Here is a 22,658-nt window from a genome sequence, read left to right as displayed (position 1 = left end):
TCTGTGTTATGTCAAAGGGGTGTTTGGTGTTACGTGCAGTTTATGTCTAACAAAGTAACCGATCATACGTTCTTAAATGTGGAAGCCTATGTTACACGGTTTAGCAATTTTCCTCGAAATGCTGTAGTCATACCATTTTAATGGATTGGTCATTTCTGTGAGTTGCAATAGTTTACAATTGCCTACCTCATGGTGAAAGTTTGGAGACGTCCTCTTAGATTGCAACGATGTTGCCTCTGTCCATATTGACAAGATGGGCCGTTCAACCTACGTTACGTTCTACTCGGAGTCCAGGTCAGATGTGATGTGCCTTCCATGTATTGAGCACTTCGAGTGGAATGTTGGATTTCACCTGCACTGCTATGGCGTACACATTACAAGCAGCTAAACTAAAGAATGATTCAGCACCTTACACCTCTTTAACACGAAAGGTCAAATGCTTTAAACGAGAGTTTTTAAAGGTGTCCTATTCTGTTGACTCCATATATGACCACTCAGTCTGTTTACTATCAGTGGTGGGAGTCAGTCATGTTGATGCCAGACTTATGCCAGAGATAACGTTACTGCTATTTTTAAAGACTTGAGATCTTTTGAGTAGACTACTGTGATACACTATATCCTAATGTGTTTAAACATTGGGAATTGCAAATAGTCAAATAATTTTTGAGAGCGTATCTAAATCAAAATCTTCATTTTATAAGATCATGATTTTGCCTTGTGTATCTGATTTCAAAGATGTAGACTTCAAAAGCGATCTTGCAGCCTTCTCATAGGTTAGAAGCAAATTAAAACAATAAAGTAATAACAGATTGATTTCTGACTTTTCATGTGAAACGACAAAACACAACACAAGAAAAAACTTGGTGTACAACAATATTAAACCGTATTGATTTGTCCCAAAACCCTTAGGCCAAATTCAGTTGTAAGAGAGCACATCAAGAAAAATGAATTCCCTCAAAGATTGATGGCGTTGACAGATACGATGCAAGTGTGTCCTCTTCACTACTCATGCATATGCTCCTTGGTATACTTTTAAAATGTATTGCTTAGGACATCAGGTGTGAAGGCCCAGTCAGGATAAGACAGGATGCGATTACTAATTGTAATGCGCTTCTTTTTTGTGTTCCTAAAACAATGAACAGACAACCATTAAAGGTCCAGTCTGCAATAATGTTATTTCTTTTACATTGTTATTATGTTATGATATTCCCATTTACACTGCCAGGGCTGTGTACACACACAAGAGGTTATTTTGAGCACACACACTAAACAGACAAAGAGAGGAGCGTGAGGGGCAATTAACTGAATTTGACAAAAAGTGTATCTTCTGATCCTTCTCATAGGTATCTGTCAGAGATGTTCACTGTGTGCACCGGGCAGGTCCCTCAGGTCATTTCAGTGATCTGTTAGCTAGTTACCTCTACCAAAAACCAAAATGTGTCCATTTGATGTGAGAATTTGTCCATTTGTGGACAGAATTATAGTAGTTATTTGTTTTCTGCGATCTAAAGCAACTCCTCTGAAAGTACTTGTGTCATGCTCTGTCCTTGTGTAGGTTTTCTGTGGTGTCCGTGCAGAAATGTGTCGGGGAAGACAGAAGGATGGAAGAAGAGGAGTATTCCTGCCAGGTACCTGGGCCAGCCCAGTCCTTACACCCACCCCCATCTGATCAAAAATGGTAAGTGCGACCGCTGGTGCAGACTGTACACGTGAAAGAGCTAGTCCTACATCATCTTATGTATGTGCTTACATTTTACATTTTTATCTTACTTTCTGCAGTGCAGGCTGGTGGTGATGCTGACAAATGTGAATATCACAGTAGTTTTAGTACTTTCACTATCTATTTTAATGTCCATAATTTGGCGGATCATCTTGCTCTCATAAATTATAAAGTACGTACAAGCAGCACCTCACAAGGCTGCTATACCAGCAAGCTGACTAAATGATAAAAAATGTTCTCCCACTATTTGTGTTTTTTCCCCCTGTATCTGATCTGTCTACCCAAGGAATTTGTCTGAAGCAGTAATCATCCTTACTTGTCTTCACAAATGTGAATTATGCAACAAATATCAGTTAATTACTTAGTAAGTTACTGATTCACTGAAATAAATGTACTAGTAGGTTGCCAGGTTATGATCTAATAACTCTCTCAGCCTTGCTGTGAATCCTCTCATAGCCTTAAAATGTTGCTGCAAAAGAGGCTTGCTCAGGTTTGGTTGTAATTCTCAGGCCAAAAGCAGCAGCAGCAGCAGCCGCAGCAGTAGTAGATTAATGATCACTGCAAAGGAATCCACAATTATGACAGCTCATACGGTTCATATTCTAAAATGTATTTCCTGCCTCCTATTTGTCTACATTTCATCTCCTCCTCAGGTGAGGTGACCCCAGGCCTGACCCAGACTGAATACGAGCTCCGTCGCCAGCGGTTGGCCATGCTGGTGGAGGCTCAGTCGGACCGGTTGGGGGGCTCCTCTGCCTCCGCCGCTGCCACCTCAACACATATGGTTGTGGTCCTCTCCCACCCCACCCGCTACATGACCAACGACATCCCCTACCCCTTCCATCAGAACCAGGACTTCCTCTACCTCACTGGCATCCTGGAGCCTGACAGCGCCTTGGTGTTGTATGGCACCGGCCGGCCGGACAACGCCATCCTCTTCGTGCCCCGTAGGGACCCCGGCCGGGAGCTGTGGGACGGCCCACGCTCAGGGAAGGATGGCGCGGCAGCACTGACAGGGGTGGAGAGGGTGCACGGCACAGAAGAGCTGGGCCTCGTGCTCAAGAGTCTTAAAGGTGCAGTACAAATAATTGACATTACTGCACAATTGTATCTTTAATCTTTACAGTCACAAAATATGAGAACATGATAAGTAGCATTATGTCTCATAGGCTTACTGAGCTTTTAATAAATTATATTATGAATCATTGTATAGATCCCCCGCAGCCTCCTAGAGTCCTTGTCATTTTAGGGCCAGATGTGGCACTTTCTCACAAGAGTACATGGTCAGAATCAACTCGTTGAAATTGTAGTACTGAATGCTGGCTTTCCTCCTTAAACCTGCCCACCACTCGACAAAAGACAAATCACCTTACCTGTAAACTGCACTGCCATTTTGAACTCCAGCTTTATGAGGCACTGGACTGAATTAAGGATTTCCTGAAACAGAGTTTGAAATGGCAGTGCACTCATCCCACCGACAATAAACCAAATTCCTCCATAGTCTCCAGACTTGTCATGAACCCCAGCACTGACAGACCACCATACCTCTAAGGTAGCCTGGTTGCACCAGCAGGTGGAGCTGATTGAAATAAAGTATTCCCCCACTCTTATCAGGGTCACTTTCAAAGAAATTGAATTTGAATGGTGGCAGAAATTTGAATAGAAAAGACCGCACTCACTTATCACTTAACTTATTTTTCTTGCTTGTGGACATGAAAAGAGAGAGCAATTCAAAACATTTGAATTCAAGGAAAGAGGATGAAGAGGATTCATGTGAACTCATTGACTTGTTCATCCATCCAGCCATTCATCCGTTCATTCATTCATCCATTCACCCACTCACTCATTTTCCATGTAATACGCATGTGAGGTAGGCATCTGCAGAAGGCGATGGAGGTGCATCAGTACACTCAACAATCCACTGGTAGCCTTGGCTTTTGAACCCTTTGAGTAGTGATTTTTTTTAAATTTATTTTTTTGCACGTAATTCCAGAATTATTCTGGGCAGATCTAGAATTTACATTGACCACTATTTCAAAAGGTTGCCGGAGTTCATTATTACATCATCAAATGGAACCTTCAGTTAGCAGCAATTCCACACATTTGTGATCGTACTCCCCAATAGATATGTAAGGGATAATGTATTGTCCGGAGGTCATTATCCAAAAATAAATCCCGACGGGGCGAACAGCACGGTGTTGTTACGTCCTGAATGGATTTTTTTTTACCGACGGACAATACATTATCCTGCTTATTATATGGTTACTTACCAAAAACTATAGAAGACATTCCTCCAACATACCTCTTTTTAATGATTTAGTTGCCGTTTCATGGTTACCATTAAGAAATAAATAGTTCTTCAAGCAAATAGAACTTTGAAGTTTCAGGTGTTGCGTAGCAACCCATTACTTGCTGACTTCAAATTTCCATGAGTCTGTTACGTTAAATGACCGGACATCTTGCGGAATGAAAGATGTGAATTAGAAGCACAAAACCCGTTGTCAATGACAGCGGCCATTATCTTTTCGCAGCGGTCATTAGCAAGAAATATCGGACCTGCGAACGTTGGGATGGCCCATTTAAATCAACGGTACTTTTTGGAACATTCTGAAGAGCCGTATAATAAGGATACATTTCCTTTGAAAAATATGGATCCACGGTTGAACTTACCACATGCTCTTCTGTCTCACCCCCTGTCCTGTCCCAGGTGGCACGGTGTGGTATGACAGCTCCCAGCCTTGCCACCCACGGCTGCACCAGACCCATGTGCGGCCCTTGTTGGAGAGCGGGGTGGTGCTGCGCTCCCTCAGGCCCCTCACGCACTCCCTCCGGGCGGTCAAGAGCCCCTCCGAGGTGGCCTTGATGAAGCAGGCCGGCCGCATTACTGCTCAGGTAGGTTCGTCTTAGCCATAGAGTGAGTAATGAGGAAGGACACCTGTTGCAGAAGGTTTGGAGTGTCGTTAGATATATCATATCATATCATATGTGCCATAACCGCTGTTGATTTACCGGTGTCCTCTGCTTCTCCTCCTTTGCTTGGTCACTATTTGTTGGGTAGTCACTAGCAACAAAGTAGTTACAACCCCATATCTACACAGCAAAAAAAATACAAAAAACCCAAAACAGCAAGCAATAATTAACTTTGACTTGTATTTAAACAATGTACAGACAAGATATTTAATCTTTTACCCAATCAACATATTTTGGAATATAATTTTTTGCAACATGTCACAAAAAAGAGGTAGGGGCAAACTAATAACAATGTCATAAGTTTAAAGAACAAGCTTAAGTAAGCCTTAAATAAGGTCGCCCATGCGGCAAAATTGGTCCAATCAATGTCAATTGGATTCCTCCACTGATGTGGGGGAACTCGGACCCAACCATTGGAGTAGGGGAGTCCAAGGTTCTCTCCCTTTTGGGCCATGGTGAGAATGGGGAGGGATTTCACCTTATCACATGACTGCAGTAAGGATCATATCTTTATTCACCCAAGAGAAATTAGGAAGTCTTGAGAGTTGAAAGAAAGGACCTTGTGAGGGATCGAGGCAGTCACCCCACATTTAAGGAAGTGGGCAACTTGGCTTAGTGTTGAACATGGAAGAAGGGTGGAGGAGATGGTGGATTTTGTACAAAACATTTTTCTTATTTATTTACAAGTGGATTATTTTATATCCGCCCCCAAACAGGTGCCCACAAAATAAACAAACAAATCAAAACACAAACAGTACAGATAAAATCTAGGCAACTAGCTCTATGCTAGCCTGACGATGTCATACTCATAATTCTAGTCAGAATATGAGTCTGATCCTGACCCATTGGGCTGTGATTATGGGGCGCGTTACAACGAACCAGGAAAGAAAATGCCTCTATGCTGAATTGGATACCTAGAACCAATTAGAGCAACGTAGTATGACCATCTGATACATTCAACTTTTACCTGATTCTGTAGGATAAGAAGGACGGCAAAAACATCTTTTCAATCGACAAATGCCTTAATCGCGTTTCTCTGTTCCTCTTTCAAAATGAATGCACCGTCAATATCTGTGAGATATGCTTGCTCCCGTTGTACGTATTAGCAGTGAGGCTAGCCAACTACTATGTGTTTCAATGGATTTTTGGTCTAAGCTTTAGCAATAACCTTACAATAATGGTCTAGAGAGCTTTAGTTAACACAAACTGTTCTTATGTTTATATGTTATGTTATATCTTGTTAGGTTATGGTAGTGTGGTATGGTGTCCTGTCCTAAGCATTTCAGTGCCCAGTCCAACTCTGTTGTTCTGTGTATCTGACAATAAAAGACTTGACTTGAAACAATACTCTGCAACATTCGTGTTGCACATACACAACTAACCGAGTCAATGTAGACATTTAAAAAGTCGTGTAGATAGCTTAATTCACATAAAATACTTCCTACTAACAGGCCGAGATGCCGCCATCTTTGTACTATTTCAAATCTACCGGTTAATTCAACTCAAGTGTTGGTTGATCATCGGTCCATCATCGTACAAAGCCCGCTCGGACAGTTTCATTGGTCAGATCGTTTTGCAGAAAACTGATATTGTCTCCCAACTAGCTCAAAGCCAGACCAAATCTCCCAGAACAAACATTTTGTGGGCGGGGTTTGGGCTGGTATCCAGGCTAGCTCTATGCACAAACACTATGCACAATAACTATGCACAAACTGTGTTCACGCAGCTAAACACAGCAAACTAAGCACATGTTTGTAAGGCACAAAACTAGGCAAAGAAACTAGGCACAGAAACTAAGCACACAGTGTTCACAGACTTCACACATCTAAACACCCTTTACACTTCACCTCAAAGAAGGTACATTTTTTTCTTATGCCCGTCCAATAGTACACAGTGCTCCTCCAATGCCTCTCTCAAAAGCTCGAATGATGCCCCCTTTAAATAGGCCAGCCATCAGGGCTAAATTGGTCCTATTAGGTCTCCTGGGTCCAACCACTGTCGGGGGGGGGAAGCCGGACCCAACCATTGTGGTGGAGGAGTCCATCCCACATTAGGGCCAAAACTCACGAGAAGGGGCGTGAATTCACCTTCTCACAGACCTGGAGAAGTCTCTTCAAGGGGTACATACTGACAATCAAAGGCATGTGGATCTGGGAGATATTCCTCCAGTTGGAGAGGTATGTTCGCCACTGGGCACGGCCCACCCAAGTTGAGAGGTGCAAGAGTTGCAAGTTGTTGGGCGTTGTGCAGGAGCTGCATTGGCCCTGGCCCAAGAGTACCTTGTCATGTCTGTAAAGAAGCACCTGATGTTTTGAAATATCAATGGAAGCTAATGGTGATTGTATGGAAAAAAGGAAAAATTCCAGGGATGTGGCGTTGGGCAGGTGGTATTTCTATTCCCAAGGAGAAGAATGCTGTGACCATCAGTCTTCTTATTGTGGAAGGAAAAAACTTTTTTAGTAAGGAGCAAGGTAGCAAGGAGATTGGTTTCCTATTTAAAGGATAGATACTTATCTGCAAAAGCAGGAATGTCAGGATTGTGTGGATGTTTGTAACATAGAAGCAGGATTTTGCATCAAATTCAGGCAACAAGGACAGAAAGCAGAGACCTCCATGTGTTATTTCTGGTGCTTGCTAATACCTTTGGATTGTTGCCTCACAGTCTGTTGTGGAAAGCATTCAGCTACTTTTAGGTTCCTTAGAAGATTTCAGTGTTAGTCAGTTGTGCTTCAACACAAGTAACTACACCACATCCAGGCAGCATTTTTGGCATCATAACTGGATTTTACTGTTGACTTTTTGGGCTGAGGTGCTCACAGACTACATGCGGAGAGGTGCAATAACCTGCATTAAATGAAGAAGCCTGTTGTTGTGATTGGCATGATATTCTGAAAGTGACATACTTCGCAGGAATTTGGCATACCTAGATTATGGCTGAAGATGGCATACTTAGAGCCACCAGTAAATGGGCCTAAGTATGCACCTGAGGAGTATGGATGGGGGGTGGGTCTGGAACACCAGACACCACTCTTGAGCCTTATGGAGGTGTGGTATGCCTAATTTAACAAAACACTGACACAGGAAGGTGCACATATGATCAAGCCAGTGAAATACTCAACAAAGCATCTTGGTTGTTGCTGTTGCTGTTAAGTTAAGTATTGGTCAGTGGTTGTATTGTACCCTGTTGTGTTATAATACAGGTTGCTGGCTATGAGCACTTGCATGGGAGAGGTTTTGCCACTGTTGGAAGTCCCAAACCAATAGCACAAGGAGTGGAACATTATAAAACAAATCAACCAGGATTATACTTGAAGATGGATGGCTTGATCATGTGTCTATATCTGAGGATGATATGCCAGTCCCTCCAGGATTTCACAATTTTGTGAGGGATTTTTTTTGCGATGAAAATAATGGATTTTGTGGTGGTGATTTCTAAAAATGTTTGCTATTTATGTTTCTATTTATACCCCACTTAAACTCCACATATACTAGAAAACAAATTAATAAGACATGAAAAAGAATCAGCCACAGACAGATGATCTATATGAGTGTTTTTGTTTTGAATTATTTATTTGTAATAATGTTTTTGTGTTCTCATGTCTTCATTCCATGCAACGGAGACATGCGAACACTCATTTTAGATGCGTCATCTGATTTCACATCTTTCTGAGAATGAACACAACCATACTTATTGATCCAAAATGTGTTGACCATTACTACTGTTACTTTGCTAATATTCTACTCACTCAAATGACCCTTCAGTAGGCCTATGCATGTATTTAGAAACAGGCTTTTATTTTGAAATGACATCTCTGTGCAAGACGAACAGTTGAATAAACTGTTGGACACAGCAATACGCCTTGAGTTTAATATCATGGTCAAACACTATTATTTAAATCTTAGGATTTGCAGAACCGGGGAGAGGCCACTGAGTACATTTCTTCTTGCTGTTATAATTTGTGTGCACAATTTTTTTTATTGTGCCCTCACAGAAAAAATGTAATGCACACACAGAATGACTTTAATTGAACTCACAGAGAAGTCAAAATGAAGTCAATAATATCCCCTAAATTATGATATTGAAGTGAATGCTGTTTAATGGCCACATCGACCACCAGTGAGGAACTGAGATTGTTGCAAGCTGCACGTACACCTGTGGATTATCGGAATGTTTAATTTATGGTGGGGTGAGAAGGACGGGATAAAAAGGGCAGAGATTGGGAAATGAACGAGGACTTTGGACCTGTGGATTAGTTGCTGTCAGATTCTGTTCTGTTGAAAATCGAGAGATGCTGAGGGACTAAACCAGTTCCCTTTTCGAGGCCGTGTGTAAGAGTGTTGTAAACCACTTTGGCCTGTACATTTAAAGGACCAGCCACACTAAGTTTGTCATTTTGGCTGAACATTTAAAGGATTAGCCACACTGGGTAGACTATGTTGAGTTAACCCCTGGCTGGGGTTAGTCACCTACCTTAGAATAAAACAGCCATAGAGAGGAATAGATAAAGCAGGTTTAGCGTGGGTATGGGCCTTTTGCATGTGGGTTGGTGGTATTGTAGGTTAAGAGGTTCGTGCTGAACCTATATTCATTTTTAGGTTTTGTGAATAAACTTGTGTTAATCTTGTGCGTGTGCGTGTTAACGCTCCTCTAATAAGTAAGTCATACAGTTTTCACGACAGCAAAGACCGTTTGTCCTCAACATTCTTCTCAATGTTCTTAAACTTGTAACAATACCATGCGTAGTTAGAGATGCCAATGTTTGGTTGTAGCTCATCCCCAAACCGAAGCACATTCTAATCGGGTCCATGTTTTGTTGCAGATAAGAAAAGGGAAGTGGAATGAATTAATAGATCAATAATGAATACATACATAAATAAATAATAAATAAATAATCATAAAAAAATACAGACAATTTTTGACACCCCTGAAAACCCTGACACCCCTTGTAGTACATGAGACAATATTCTACATTAGAGATTTGGCTGTTAATCTTAATACTTCTAGGGTCAAGACATAGATCTATATCGTGGGCACATCGTAGGCTACTAAAACAAATGTGCTACTTTGCTCCATGGTTAACTAATATTAAAACAATATTGTGCACACAATTTAAGATATTAAATAAATTGTGGACATGTTGATGAAGATGGATCTCACAAGGTACCATAATATGCTCGCAATTTACTTGAACATGGTAATAAAGAAAAAGAAAAAAACATAATTTTCCCCCTCTTGGGCTCTATACAGAATAATATAATGTGTAGTTCATTTAACTTATAGTTAAATAGAGTTATAGATCCAGATATGTTGCAAATGTCTAATGTCAAGCTTCATAGTGGTCGCCAATACACATACCTGACACCAAATGAGTGTGACAGCTGAGCAGTGGCAGTGGTTGTGACGGAATATGCACCAGGACGGCAGAGAGAGGGCATAGAAGGTGCAGTTTATTATTAAGGCTTATTTTCTACAATTTTCGGGGCACAATTTATGGAGTAAACAAAATATGCAGTATTGTGAAAAAATGCAGTGAGTTGCTGGTTTTGCATTGAATTACCAAATCGCAAGTCACAAAAAACTGGAGGGACTAATATGCTCATTTTTATAAAAATGTAAATAAATGTATTGTAAGTTTGTTGTTATCTTTTATTATTTCATGTTTATTCACAAACTGAAATGTAATCATTTTATATAGCAGATAAAAGCTCTTTGAACATTATGAGAAAACAGAATGCCATGCAGCTCCTAGCAATGCAACGTCAATAATATAGTGGATTTTCAGGTATGGAAAATAGCTTAATTTTTCATGTTTTCTCAGTTCTTATGTTGTTTTATAAAAACTGATAAGAGGCTGAAACTGACAGCCTTGTGTAGTCTAGCATATCTGTAAAGCAGTGGTAACTGAATAAGAAAAGTACAACAAAACCCCATCAGAATGATCCTTTTAGGGGTTCCCACAGGCAAGACCTCCAGTCCCCACACCCCACTTCCACCACATTTGGAAATTACATTTCGGTACTTTCTCTCGAGTGTCAACTGTGAATTAAGACCCCAAATCACCATTTATGTCTGATTAATTAACTAATTCTTGGTTAACGAAACAATATCAGTTATTTCAAATATGCCTATGCAGTGAAGTAAATGTTTCAATTTCTAAAATGATTTTAACCAAGCCTAATTGGTATAACGGTACAGAATTTACAGTACATGTTCCATATGTTCACTCAGAGGTTTGGATAGGTGTGATAGTTGCATTTTCAGGTCTGAGAAATGTAATATGATTTTGTCTGGATTCCCTTACTTCTGCATTAATGGCCAAAACAATATATCAGTACTGTTCTTTAAGAGAGACGGAGTCAAATGAAAGTAGGGCCCACATACTCTTAACAAATGTGCTCACTGACTCACTCTCTTTCCAGGCATTCAGGAAAACAATGGCCATGTCTTCAGGCGACATAGATGAAGCTCTGCTATACGCTAAGGTGAGCTCCTGTGAAATGGCCAGTGGCTTCTGTCTGCCTCCTTGCTTGGTGACGGATGCTCTCTCCCCTGCTATCGCCATGAAGGGTGCGGTGTAACGCGCAAGTGGTAACCCAGAGAGATTGCAGAGTGGTTGCCTCGGCAACAACACGGAATCCGGCTCACAAGTGTGTCCAACCCTGGCAGATCTGGAGGGCCTGTTATTTCTCTCTGCTCTCTCCTCTATTTTTCATTCCTGTGGTTAAATGTGCGTCTTGCTCGAGCGCCTGATGCCTGGTTATTAATACAATAAATACGTAATCAGAAAATGAATGTAGCATTTGTAAACCATTTAATTTCACCCCACGGGAGATGGGATACGTGAAAATCCAAACTGTAATTACCTGCACTTTGTCTCTAAAAACATCCTTTCATTGTTTTTCTGTATTCTTTTTCCCTTTGTATACCTCAGTTTGATTTTGAATGTCGGGCACACGGTGCTAACTTCCTGGCGTACCCCCCAGTGGTAGCAGGTGGAAACCGGTCCAACACTCTGCACTACATTAACAACAACCAGATTGTTAAGGTGAGTTAGGGAAGGGGAAAGCTCCATCAACTGGCTATGTGCCGTATCAGTCCTTCTCCTCTTTCTCCTGTCCTCCATTTGATATTGTTTATGGTTTCGTACTGTCTTTCCGTTTTAATGATTGACTTGACTTGTAAATGATGTACCTTTTCTACCTTTCATTCATCTCAAAATGATGTTTTCTTATCAGCATCTTAAAAGCCAAACAGTTGTAATAAAAGGAAATTATCAGTATGAAGGGCTACATAGTAAAATAACTTCTGATTCATTCACTTTGCTCTTCAGGATGGGGAGATGGTGCTACTGGATGGTGGATGTGAATATTTCGGCTATGTCAGTGACATCACACGCACGTGGCCGGTAAATGGAAGGTATTGGGACTATGTGGGTGTTGGGACTCTGTGTGTTGCGTGTATGTTGTGTTGTGTGTCCCAACCATAACCATGAAAGCTTTCAGCACCCGTACAGTGTCTATCCCCAATTTTATTTGTGGAGACACAACATTCATGTAAAGAATTTGCTCAACACTGATTGGTTCCCTCATAGAAGAGTGAAAGTGAAGTTAAATTTAGATTGTGCAGATACAGAGCATTAGACGTACTTTCCCTTCGCCCTTACAAACTGTTTGCATGCCACTATTTGCCTTCATGTTATGATTCGTTCCTCTGTGATCCCCTCTCTCTGCAGGTTCAGTCCAGCCCAGGCAGAGCTGTATGAGGCAGTGCTTGAGGTCCAGATGGCTTGTCTGTCACTCTGCACCCCAGGGGTCAGCCTGGACCACATCTACAGCTCCATGCTGGCACTGCTGGGCCACCAGCTCAAAAGGCTAGCCATCGTCAGTTGTGACGCCAGTGAGGTGGACACACTCAAGGTATTCTGTCCTAGAGGGGTCTTTCACAACATCTGCGTGACATCAATGTGACCTGACCTTATTCCATTATTAAAACAAGGTGTTGACAACACCAAAGTCAGGGGTTTGATGCCCAGGGAGCACACATACTCCAATCAAGAAGCACATCTACACTGCTCTGCACAACAAATGCACATATTCAAGAGCTAAGCATTGTTGAGTGTCTTAAAATACCTAAGCCATAATATATATTCTAAATGAACGTGGGCCTCAAGTGTATTCATTTAATTTTAACCTGTTGGTCAGCTGTTAGTACCATTATACTTTCTTACTATAATGGTGGTTAATGACCATTATATTAAGTTGTGTATCCACAATTCACATTATAACAATAACTGGTTAATGTGAAGAGTTTTCCCTCTCCCATGTCAAGTTGTGTAAGTCACACCACAGTTTTGGATTGTAAATCCAGTGCCACCCAACTCAGGGTGTCTTATCTGTGTGGTGTTCTCTCATTCACTCCCAATAGGTGCACCCTAAAACATTGCATGTGTAGACTGTAGATAAGTTTTAGTCATCTCAGACAAAATACAAACATGATGGTCAATGAGAGGTGTTTGCATGGAATGAAGTAGACTGATAAAACCCAGTTGGGCCAGTTGTCCTGTTTATCAGCACTGCTTGGATGAAAGTTGTCACATTGTCATATATACATTCTCATTTCTTAATGTTTTTTCGAGCCTTGGCTTATTGCTTAAGGATTGCAATTACTTGTGTAGTGTATGGAAGACGCAAGAGTCAGGCTTTTCTTTGGCTCTGTGCCGTTTGTTGACACATAAAAGCTTCAGATTGTTACAGAACATGAGGAAAGGCGCAGGGATCTTTTAAGCAGACACGGGTTACAGAACAAGCGTGACAGACGCTAACATACACGGAAACTACAACAGGGCATTACACATAACACACTGACTCCAAATCCCAAAACATAAACACACATACAGAACTCTGGGAGAGTACAACCCTACACTACATACATGCTACATAGCCCCCACCAAGCCGGTCAACTGTCCCCAGTGACCCAGGCATTCAACACAAAGTCTTTTAAGTGCTGGGGAAGTTGTGACTGACGCTGGGAGCGCCCCTGTGGTGCCCCAGCTGCTCCGGGCGAAGGAGTAAGGGTGGAACAGTTTCAGTCTGTGTGCACCTGTCTGCACGGCCCACCGCCCGACCCACTGGGTCGTTAGATTAGGAGAAACCCCCTGTTTGCGCTTAGGACAACAAACCAATACCTGATCTCTGGGCGTGATGTCCTCTCCTGGACATCATCCTTTCATGAAGATTGCAGAAGTAATCTGTCTCTGGAGGGGGACCGAACACAAATCCACAGAGCTCACGTCCGATCATTAAGGCTGCAGGGGTGCATTTTGTAGTCTCCTGGTCTGCAAAAGCAGGGCCCAATCACTCTGCCGACGGCTGGTTAAGAGTGCAGTTAAAACTTCCACCAATCCATCACTCTGGAGCTGCAACGGGGTGGTCAGAGTCTTTCTATGCCCATCCACCGCCAGACCCTGCTGAAACCGCCAGCCTCTAAATTCTGCCCCTGGTTGCTGTGCAGCTTCTCGGGCGGAGTATCTCACTGACCAGGAGCACAGTAGTGGTGGGAACACTATGGTTGGGCACCATATACGCCTCAGGCCACTTCATTAAATAATACATAATCATGAGAACATAGCGGTTGGTCAGTGGTGGGAAAAGAGCACAGGATGTCCATAGCCACACACTATAGGTGCCCTCAACTGGTACAGCTGCAGTGGGGCAGTCGGGGAGTCGGCCCCTTCTTAGCAGGAGTCACACAGGTGGACTTATAACTCCACATTCGGATGACAGCCTGACCAATGGAAGCAGGACCGAAAGCGTCAGGTAACCGATTAAGGTAATCGACCCAATTGATCCATGGACCAATTAAAGGACTTAGGCATGCAGCCGGGGGGTTCTGGTACTGCTCTCTCTGCAGCTGCAGCTGCTGGGGATCTATTATCTCCCATGCTGTCAGCATCGGTCTGGGGATGGCTGCTCGCTGCTGCTGGGATCTGGAGGCTGTTACTGACCACTGCTTGCAAGGAGCTCAGCATCCAGGTGAGAGAGGCATGGTCAGTGTGCAGTAGCAGCTCTCGCCGAGTGACAAGTAGTTTTTCTCTGGTCGGCTGAGCGGGCGACCTGTTCACTGTGGTCTCCATCCTGAAAGAGACCGAGACCCACAATACTGGCGTCAGTATCCAGGATGAACTGTCGCTGTGGGTTGGTGTCTATGATGGCGAAGTCTCTTACAAAGTGCCTGTAATATGACGCCAACCCCCAAAAACCTCTGCAGTTCTCCATCTCAACAGGGGACAGGCCAGTCTGTCACCGCTGCTACCATCGCTGGATCAGTGGACCTGAGGAGGTCATCTTAGTAAACACAGCGGCTTAGGGGAATACCAGCCAGCACTCTCCATCAGGTAGCTGGTCCATTGCAGAGCCAGAATGGAAGAACGTTGAACTGCCAGAGTCACAGGACACTACCTGCCAGCAGCCATTGCAGAGATCAAGAGAGCTGAACCAACTGGGTCCAGCGATACAGTGAAAGGCCCTCTTTCTTCTTAAACAGGACAGCGGGTGCTGCCCGTGGGCTGCTGCTGGGAATGATGACACCTTTCTCCATGATCTCTTGAATCTCCCGTTCGGCTTTCTGCTCGCTTAACTAAGGGCAGCCGCTGGGGGCTAAGGCGGATTGATGTGTCGATGCTGTGCTGGACCAAGCTGGTGCACGTGCAGTCTTCGTCTCTGGTTGCAAAGATGTTGGAGAACTGCTCCAGGAGCTGTCATAGCTGGCTTCTCTGGTTTGCTTCCAGCCCCTCTCGGTTCCCCTGACACAGGTCGCTGAGCCTGTCTGATCTCTGCAGTCAGCATGGGCTTCAGTGTACTAGGCTCTGGAGCAGACTTCGGCCCTCGGCCTGTGACAACCTGGGTTAAGACTTCGGCAGCAGGAAGACTTGTGTGTGATGGTCCTCTGGACTGATGTGTTGGATGTATCGGCCCCTCTGTTCAATGGACTCTCTTAACCAGCAGTGTGAAGAGCAACTTTTTCCTTTATCTTCCCAGTAACAGTGCTGATGTGGAGCTAGGTAGCTCTTAGCCTCTTCAGTTCCTGGCTGCAATCCAGGGTGAATTTGGGTAATGGTGGAGCCAGTGTTCACAAAGGCTTGGCATGTGCCACCTTCACCATAGCAATCAACATGTAGTCCATGTCCCTCCATCCGCCGCAGACTTGTTGGCATGCCCGGTCCCTGGCAAGGTGTTGGGGCCGGCGGCTCGTTCCTCGCTCATCGCCCCAGCCGAGAAACTCCATTTGCTAGAATTGTAATGGTAGGTGTATTTTAACAGTGAGAAACAGAATATCAACTAAAAAATCCAGAAAACTGCATTTTATAACATTTGTGACTTTATTTGCATTTGATGCAGAAAATAAGTATTTGAACCCCCAAGTAAACAGCAAGAATTCTGGCTCCAAATAACCAGTTATGTGCCCAAGAAGCACACCTTCCCCGTAGCAGTCAACTTGTAGTCCATTAGCTCGGCACAACTGACAAAGCTGCAGCTGTTCGGACAGGGTGGAGGAGACGATGTTCAGTCCTCCTGCTGTGTTGGCCCGCTTCAGTTTGATGCTGGCTGAGGGTCTGAGCTGTGAACCCTGGACAGTGGCGTTATCAGTAACACCCCTTTTAGCGGCTTGGGGACTTTGTCTCTGACGCCAGGGGCTGCCCGGTGAGTTGTCCTCTCCACCTATTGCTTTCCTCAAAGCCAGTCTGTTAGACTTTAAGTCTTGTCTTGGCTTCGTGCTGGTGGACTGCAAGCCTTGGGCTTCATCCTAGTCCAGGTCTGCTACTAGTGACCTGGTATCCACCAATTGGATATGAAGCGGATATGCTCCCTCAGCCGCTCTGGCTGCCCCAGACATATGCTTGGAGCGCCAGCTCTTCCTGTTGGCTGTCATTGTCAAGTCAGGGTAGCCCTGGCAAGCATAAGGATGAAGGTTGGCAGCATACGCTTCCAGGCCTTCCTTCGTCAAGAGGCTAGCTTGTCCCAAGCATCATCATCTTGCCTGCTTGGCTGGTTGCAGGTCGACCTGCACCCCTGTCTGTTCTGCTGGCAAGCCAATGAAGTTCGCTGCTAGCTGTACTTAAACGAGGTAGGTCTCGAGCAGCACTTCTCTACTGTAGCGAAGGAGCTTTGGGGTACCCTGTGGTTGCAGATGTGGCTCCCAGTTGGCCCCCTCCATCCGCCGCAGACTTGTTGGCATGCCCGGTCCCTGGCAAGGTGTTGGGGCGGGCGGCTTGAAACTCCATTTGCTGCTTCCTCCCTGTTATCCACGTCATTCTGTTTTAAAATAACCACACAATTCCAATTTCTTGTTATATATATGTTCCGGTTATTTAGTTTAAAATCATATTATCATCATTTTATAGCGTTCGTCTTACTGTTGTTTAAGTCTTGTCTTGCGTGCATCTTGTTTGTTAAGTGAATATGCCGCATATGAGCGCGAGTTTTAACTTCCGGGGTAACCCGAGTTATCTTTCATTATTTTCGGCTGATTTATTATGTGTCGGTTATGCCGTCACCAAGCCATAGTTACTTCCATGGTGTATGCCCATTTTTTCCAGATGTTTGGGGATATTGTTTATGGCTGCTATGCTATGAGCCAAAATATTTAAGTATGGCTGCTGTGAGCCACAGGTGTTGGTGCTTGTCTACGATACACCTGACATTCATAATTGGTTTGAACCAATTGTAGGTTACTTAAACTCGCCTTTTTCTTTGTTCGAGAGAGTTGCCGCATTTAATAAGACGTGAGTCTTACGAGCTCTCTCATGGATTAGCTAATGTGGTCCTTTTACTTATTTGAGTCGACTGCTTATTGTGGATATTTGTATTTAGGCTATGATGCCTTTTTATTTGTCTTTATATTTGATTTTACTGCCTTTGAGCATTATCTGGGTAAAATAAAAACCCCTTTCTAACCATCTTCAACCCCCTGACTCCTACTATGAGTTAACATCTTGCTCTAAGCGCGAAAGCTATCACGACCTTGATGAGATCTTCAATCGCCTTTAAGTGGCGCTCTATCCCACTTTCAGCACCAATGTAGTGAAGACACAAAAATCAGGCTTTTCTTTGGCTTTTACAGATGTGTATACAGTGCCAGTATCACGTGAATGTAGTAAAAAAAACTTCCAGAACAGACAATACATTTGAGATGGCATCTGCTTTTTTCTTCTGCTTTTTTCTACAATACAGTGCTGGTTAGATTAGTGATACATGTACACCTGGTCTCCATGAAATGTATGTCCTTTCTTAAACAAAACAAAAAAAAAAAACTGAATATTGGATGGCACATTTTGTTTAGATTAATCCGATAGGGCTCTAGTAAAACAGTTAGTATTCTATAACTTTGTAGGTTAAAAAAGATGGGCAATCATGCAAGAAGAGTCTGCATTTGAGATCTCATGAGAGGCAGTGGTGGTATCATCAGGCATACATTACATAACAAACTGGAGCTGGAAGGCTTCACACCACTGTTTATGTTTACTTTTAGTCAAAAAGACAAAACATTGGAAGCAAAATGCCATGAACTATATGTTTTGTTTTATAAGTCATGAGTGCCTTACAGGGAGCAAAGTTCAAGTTCATAAGAAGTTGTTTTCAGTTGCTTTATGAATGGTGGAAATGATGCCTCAGAGAGTGTGGCCAACTCTTTCCACCACCAGGGCATAGCAAAAGACAAAATACTTTGCTTGGGACTTGTAGCCACATTGTGAAAGGGCCACCAGACCCTGCTTGTTGGCAGAGCGCAGTGGGCGAGATGGACCATGGTGTTTAGGGAGGAGGAAGCTGTTGAGGTGCTTTGACCTTGATGCAGGCAGCCACAGGAAACCAGTGGATTCTATTTAGTAGTTTTATCGTCTATGAACAGCATGATAAATTAACTAGAAGACATCTGCTATAGACTATTCATTGGACAACAGATACTTGTATTAGTTGTGCTGGATACTCCAAAAGTTATGAATGTCACTAATGTTATAGATTTTTATTATACAGCCTCTGTATAATAAAAAAATATAAACTGCATGAGGGGGAGACTGCTGTGATATTGTTTGAGAAGGTTGCCTGGTAATATTTGGTTACTCCATCACCATTCATTTTAGTTTTGCCAAACCAGAGTACCCATCTGATTTGCTTGCTCTTCTCTATCTAGTTTGCAGTCTCTCCTCTCAGTTTTGTTTGACTTACTTTTGTTCACAGTGAATGAATGGTGACCTGTGATTGAGTAGGTTGGCCTTGTATGTGTATGTTTGAAAATGTAGAGAAAACCATGCATGTCTTTAATACAACAAATTTGTCCTGGGTTTGACTGCGTTATAGGTAGAAAAAGACAAGAAAGGAAATAATGATCGCGGTCAGACTGACAGTGATTTCCTTGCAGCTGTCCTGATTCCTCACGCTTAGGTACTGCATATTAGGGACACATCGGAATACGGATCTGTTATTTGGGAAAGCATGAATAATGCTTTGTGTACAAATATTTCTGCTTTTTGAAAATGTGTTATTACTTCAGGTCCATGACTGACATGGACTTGCATCAACCACTTTGTTTTTCTTAAAATCAATTCATATAATTGTGGATGGCCATAAGATAAAAATATCCATTCTGTTTGCAGCATCAGACCCTGATTTCACTACCTAGTCCTTCCATTTACTAGAAATTATTGAAACAAGGTGGTTATATTCTGAAGTTTACCTACTGTGGACAACAGTAAATGGGCTCTGACCCGTTGCAGTCTATTGTAAAACTCAGGCTTGGGAGGGGGATTGCGCAACACGGAACACCATTCTATCCACCTAGATGTTCTATATAATTTCTACCAAGAAGAATGGGGAAAAACAGTACAGAACATTGTGTAAAGCTGGTACTATCTCACTTGAATAATTTTTAGCACAGGAGTTCTTTACCAAGTATAAAAGGTACAGTGTGTAGTATTTGGTGGCATCTATTAGTAGAAATTGAATATAGTATTCATAATTATGTTTAATTAGTGTATAATTACCTGTTACTATGCATTGATTCGTTTCCCATAGCTTAGAATCACCCCTTTGTGTCATAGGGTGCTCATCCACGGATTCCACCATGTTGCACTTCCATGTTTCTACTGGTTACTTTCTACACTGCCTTATGATGTTATGATATTTGATGGCCTTGCACTCGCACGTGCCTGTAAAGGGGAGGGTATTCAGCTGGTTGCAATTAAGAAACCTTGTCATAAGATACCATGTAAAACTACACACTCTACCTTTAATGTATAGGGGTTGCAGAATATTTTATATTTAATTTAGTTTTTCATTTAAAATAGACAAATACCTTATTTAGCCTTTAGAAATATACTGCAGCATAGGGGAGAGTGGGTAAGATGTACTTAGTTACTTATGTCATCCTATAACCAAGTTAATATGACATAAAATGCATACAACAAACCCATAAATTGAAGCCCTAGCAGTGTGCCTAACTGAAATAGACAGCCAAATATGGGGTCCCCCCAAAAAAGTCTTGTGGCTCAACTACATCCCCTATTCTGCTGATTATATTGGTGTTTATGAATTGATATCTCAACTTATTTGTTTACCGTTCTGAAACCTTAAGATTGGTTTGCCAGGTCTCTATTTTAAAGAATAGACATGGAAGTCTTGAATTGAATGTATGTTTGGCGTAATTGCAAACTTTTTAGGCTACAAAAATTGAATATACACCAACATGTCGCATAATGTTGTGAATATCCGTATAATAGCAAACTTTGTAGCCAATCACATAAGCACTAACATGACACATACGTGGCATGACCGCTGTTATGCAACATCTAAAATATTAAATATAATGTCCAGTATGTATTGTTGGGATGCAACACTAATTTAGGCACCAAATATTTGACTTAAATTCATGTTAACTGGTGGTTCTTCTCAAGGCTCTCGCTCATTTTGCCCCATAGCCACCATTTTGGGAAAAGTGCTTACTCTAGCAACCCAGAGCTACACTTTTGCTAATAATGTTTTTACACACTTCCAGTGCAACATATCTGATCTATAAAATTAGATAAATTACTTTTGATGTGAGAATGATTTACCTGATATGACATAAAAAAACGTTGACAAGCAAAAAACATTTATTTGTGTTTACCACTTCATCCACACGTTTTTTTTTGTAAACCATAAAATGGTCGGGGGGGGGGGGGGAACGTTTTCAAGCCACTGACTATATACTGATAATTGCAACCATTCATTTGTTTGACATTTATTTTGACAATTTGGCTTTTGTATAGTATTTTGGATAGATCTAGTCTATACATTGGTCTGTCTGTGATTCCCTACCCTACATCAAATTTAATAGAGCTTCTGGTTCATGTTACAAGTTTAATATTCTCCTGTGCGCACATCCACACACACACACACACACACACACACACACACACAAAACAACCAATGGAAAAACACAAATAAGCCCAGAACTTTGAAAGATGCCTGAATGTCGGGTGTGTCTCATTTATTCTGAGGTTATGTTAGTTTTGAACAGTGTTTGAGTTTTATAACAAGAGTTTGCAGAAGTCATACACTGATTTTTCATCAACAATAAACTGAAGTAAACACCTTGAACGCCTATGCATGCATGACTGAGTCGTATGACAATGACCTAACATACCCCTAAGATTTGATTGATAAGGTTTATGGCCTACACACAATATACAAAACATAGCAAAGTATCCATTATGTTACATATATTACACCAAAGTATGATGATATTATCCCTGATTTTTGGACATTTGTGATGGCTATACACAAAGTACTCTTAAATATCTGTTGTTGTTACATTTGTTTTAATCTCCTCAGACTGCACGACGCCTCTGTCCCCATCACGTTGGCCACTACCTGGGCATGGATGTACATGACACGCCTGAGCTATCACGCTCTCAGCCTCTTCAGCCAGGGATGGCCATTACTATTGAGCCAGGTCTGCATGATTGCTTAAACTGTCAAGTGTATCACTGACTGGTATATGTTTATCTATTCATTTGGCAAATCACAAAACTGCTCAGTTCTCCTTTGGTGTTTTGATATAGATTTATAGATATGAGGTGATAGTTACTATATATATTCAGTAATCTAAATTCTGTTCCAGTGTACACTTTTGCAGTAACAACTTATCTGGCTTCAAATAGGACTGTACATCGGTGAAGATGATGAAAGTTGCCCAAAACGATATCGAGGACTTGGGGTGCGGATAGAGGATGATGTGGTGATCCAAGAGGAGGGGGCCCTGATCCTGTCTGCAGACACCCCCAAAACCGTTATTGATGTGGAGAGAACCTGCAGTCAAAAAGATGGTTGAACAGATTGGGTGTTCAAAAAACAGTTTTGCTCCATGTGAATGCGCTGAGAGATGCAGAGGAGCTGGTCACAGTATTGATTTGCCTGAGCCCTGAAAAAATCAGAGTGGCATCCTTTTGAAATAGGTGGTGGTGTCACCTGAAAGATGGAACAATGTTGTCAGTGTTTTTTGTTCTTTCACAATAAACTGATTCTAGATAATGTTTTAATCTGCAAAACTACAGCCTTTGTTGACAAAAATGTTCTATAAGCCTACTGTACTGTACATGCCTATCTATTTATGGTCATTATATTTGTGGAATAACCCAACAAAAGATTGAGCATCCTATGATCCTTGTTCAGTTGTTCTCACACATTTTGTTTGTCTCTGATTTGTCCTTGCCAACGTATACCTAGGGTATGACATTTACCAAAATGTAAGTGGATGCAATCTCATGCATTTTCATGGTATGAAACATGTTGCACGACTGTCCTTCTTAGCAACATAGGTAGGCTACTGCGACTCCGAGACCGTACGAAACTGTTTTCCGGAAAATCCCGATCGCCAAACCCCCTTTCTAATGTTGCTGTACCTCCAACCCTCCCCCCGTACCAGAGGAGTAGA

The 22,658-nt window shown here is 42.3% G+C and overlaps 1 protein-coding gene across 1 annotated transcript; it reads left to right on the top strand.

Annotated features, from left to right (window-relative positions):
* Window positions 1-22,259, top strand: xpnpep3 (X-prolyl aminopeptidase 3, mitochondrial). Its single transcript, XM_080857176.1, has 10 exons — window positions 1-294; window positions 1,556-1,678; window positions 2,374-2,793; window positions 4,428-4,612; window positions 11,111-11,173; window positions 11,623-11,736; window positions 12,022-12,107; window positions 12,424-12,607; window positions 21,557-21,677; window positions 21,886-22,259. The coding sequence occupies exons 1-10, from the start codon at window positions 228-230 to the stop codon at window positions 22,053-22,055; spliced, it is 1,533 nt and encodes a 510-aa protein (XP_080713302.1). The 5' UTR covers window positions 1-227; the 3' UTR covers window positions 22,056-22,259.
* The last annotated feature ends 399 nt before the right edge of the window (window positions 22,260-22,658 follow it).

Source organism: Sprattus sprattus, assembly GCF_963457725.1.
Source record: "Sprattus sprattus genome assembly, chromosome: 18".
Taxonomy (NCBI): Eukaryota; Metazoa; Chordata; class Actinopteri; order Clupeiformes; family Clupeidae; genus Sprattus; species Sprattus sprattus.
The sequence above is the reverse complement of the archived record's forward strand: the minus strand, read 5'-3'. Positions and strand labels throughout refer to the sequence as shown.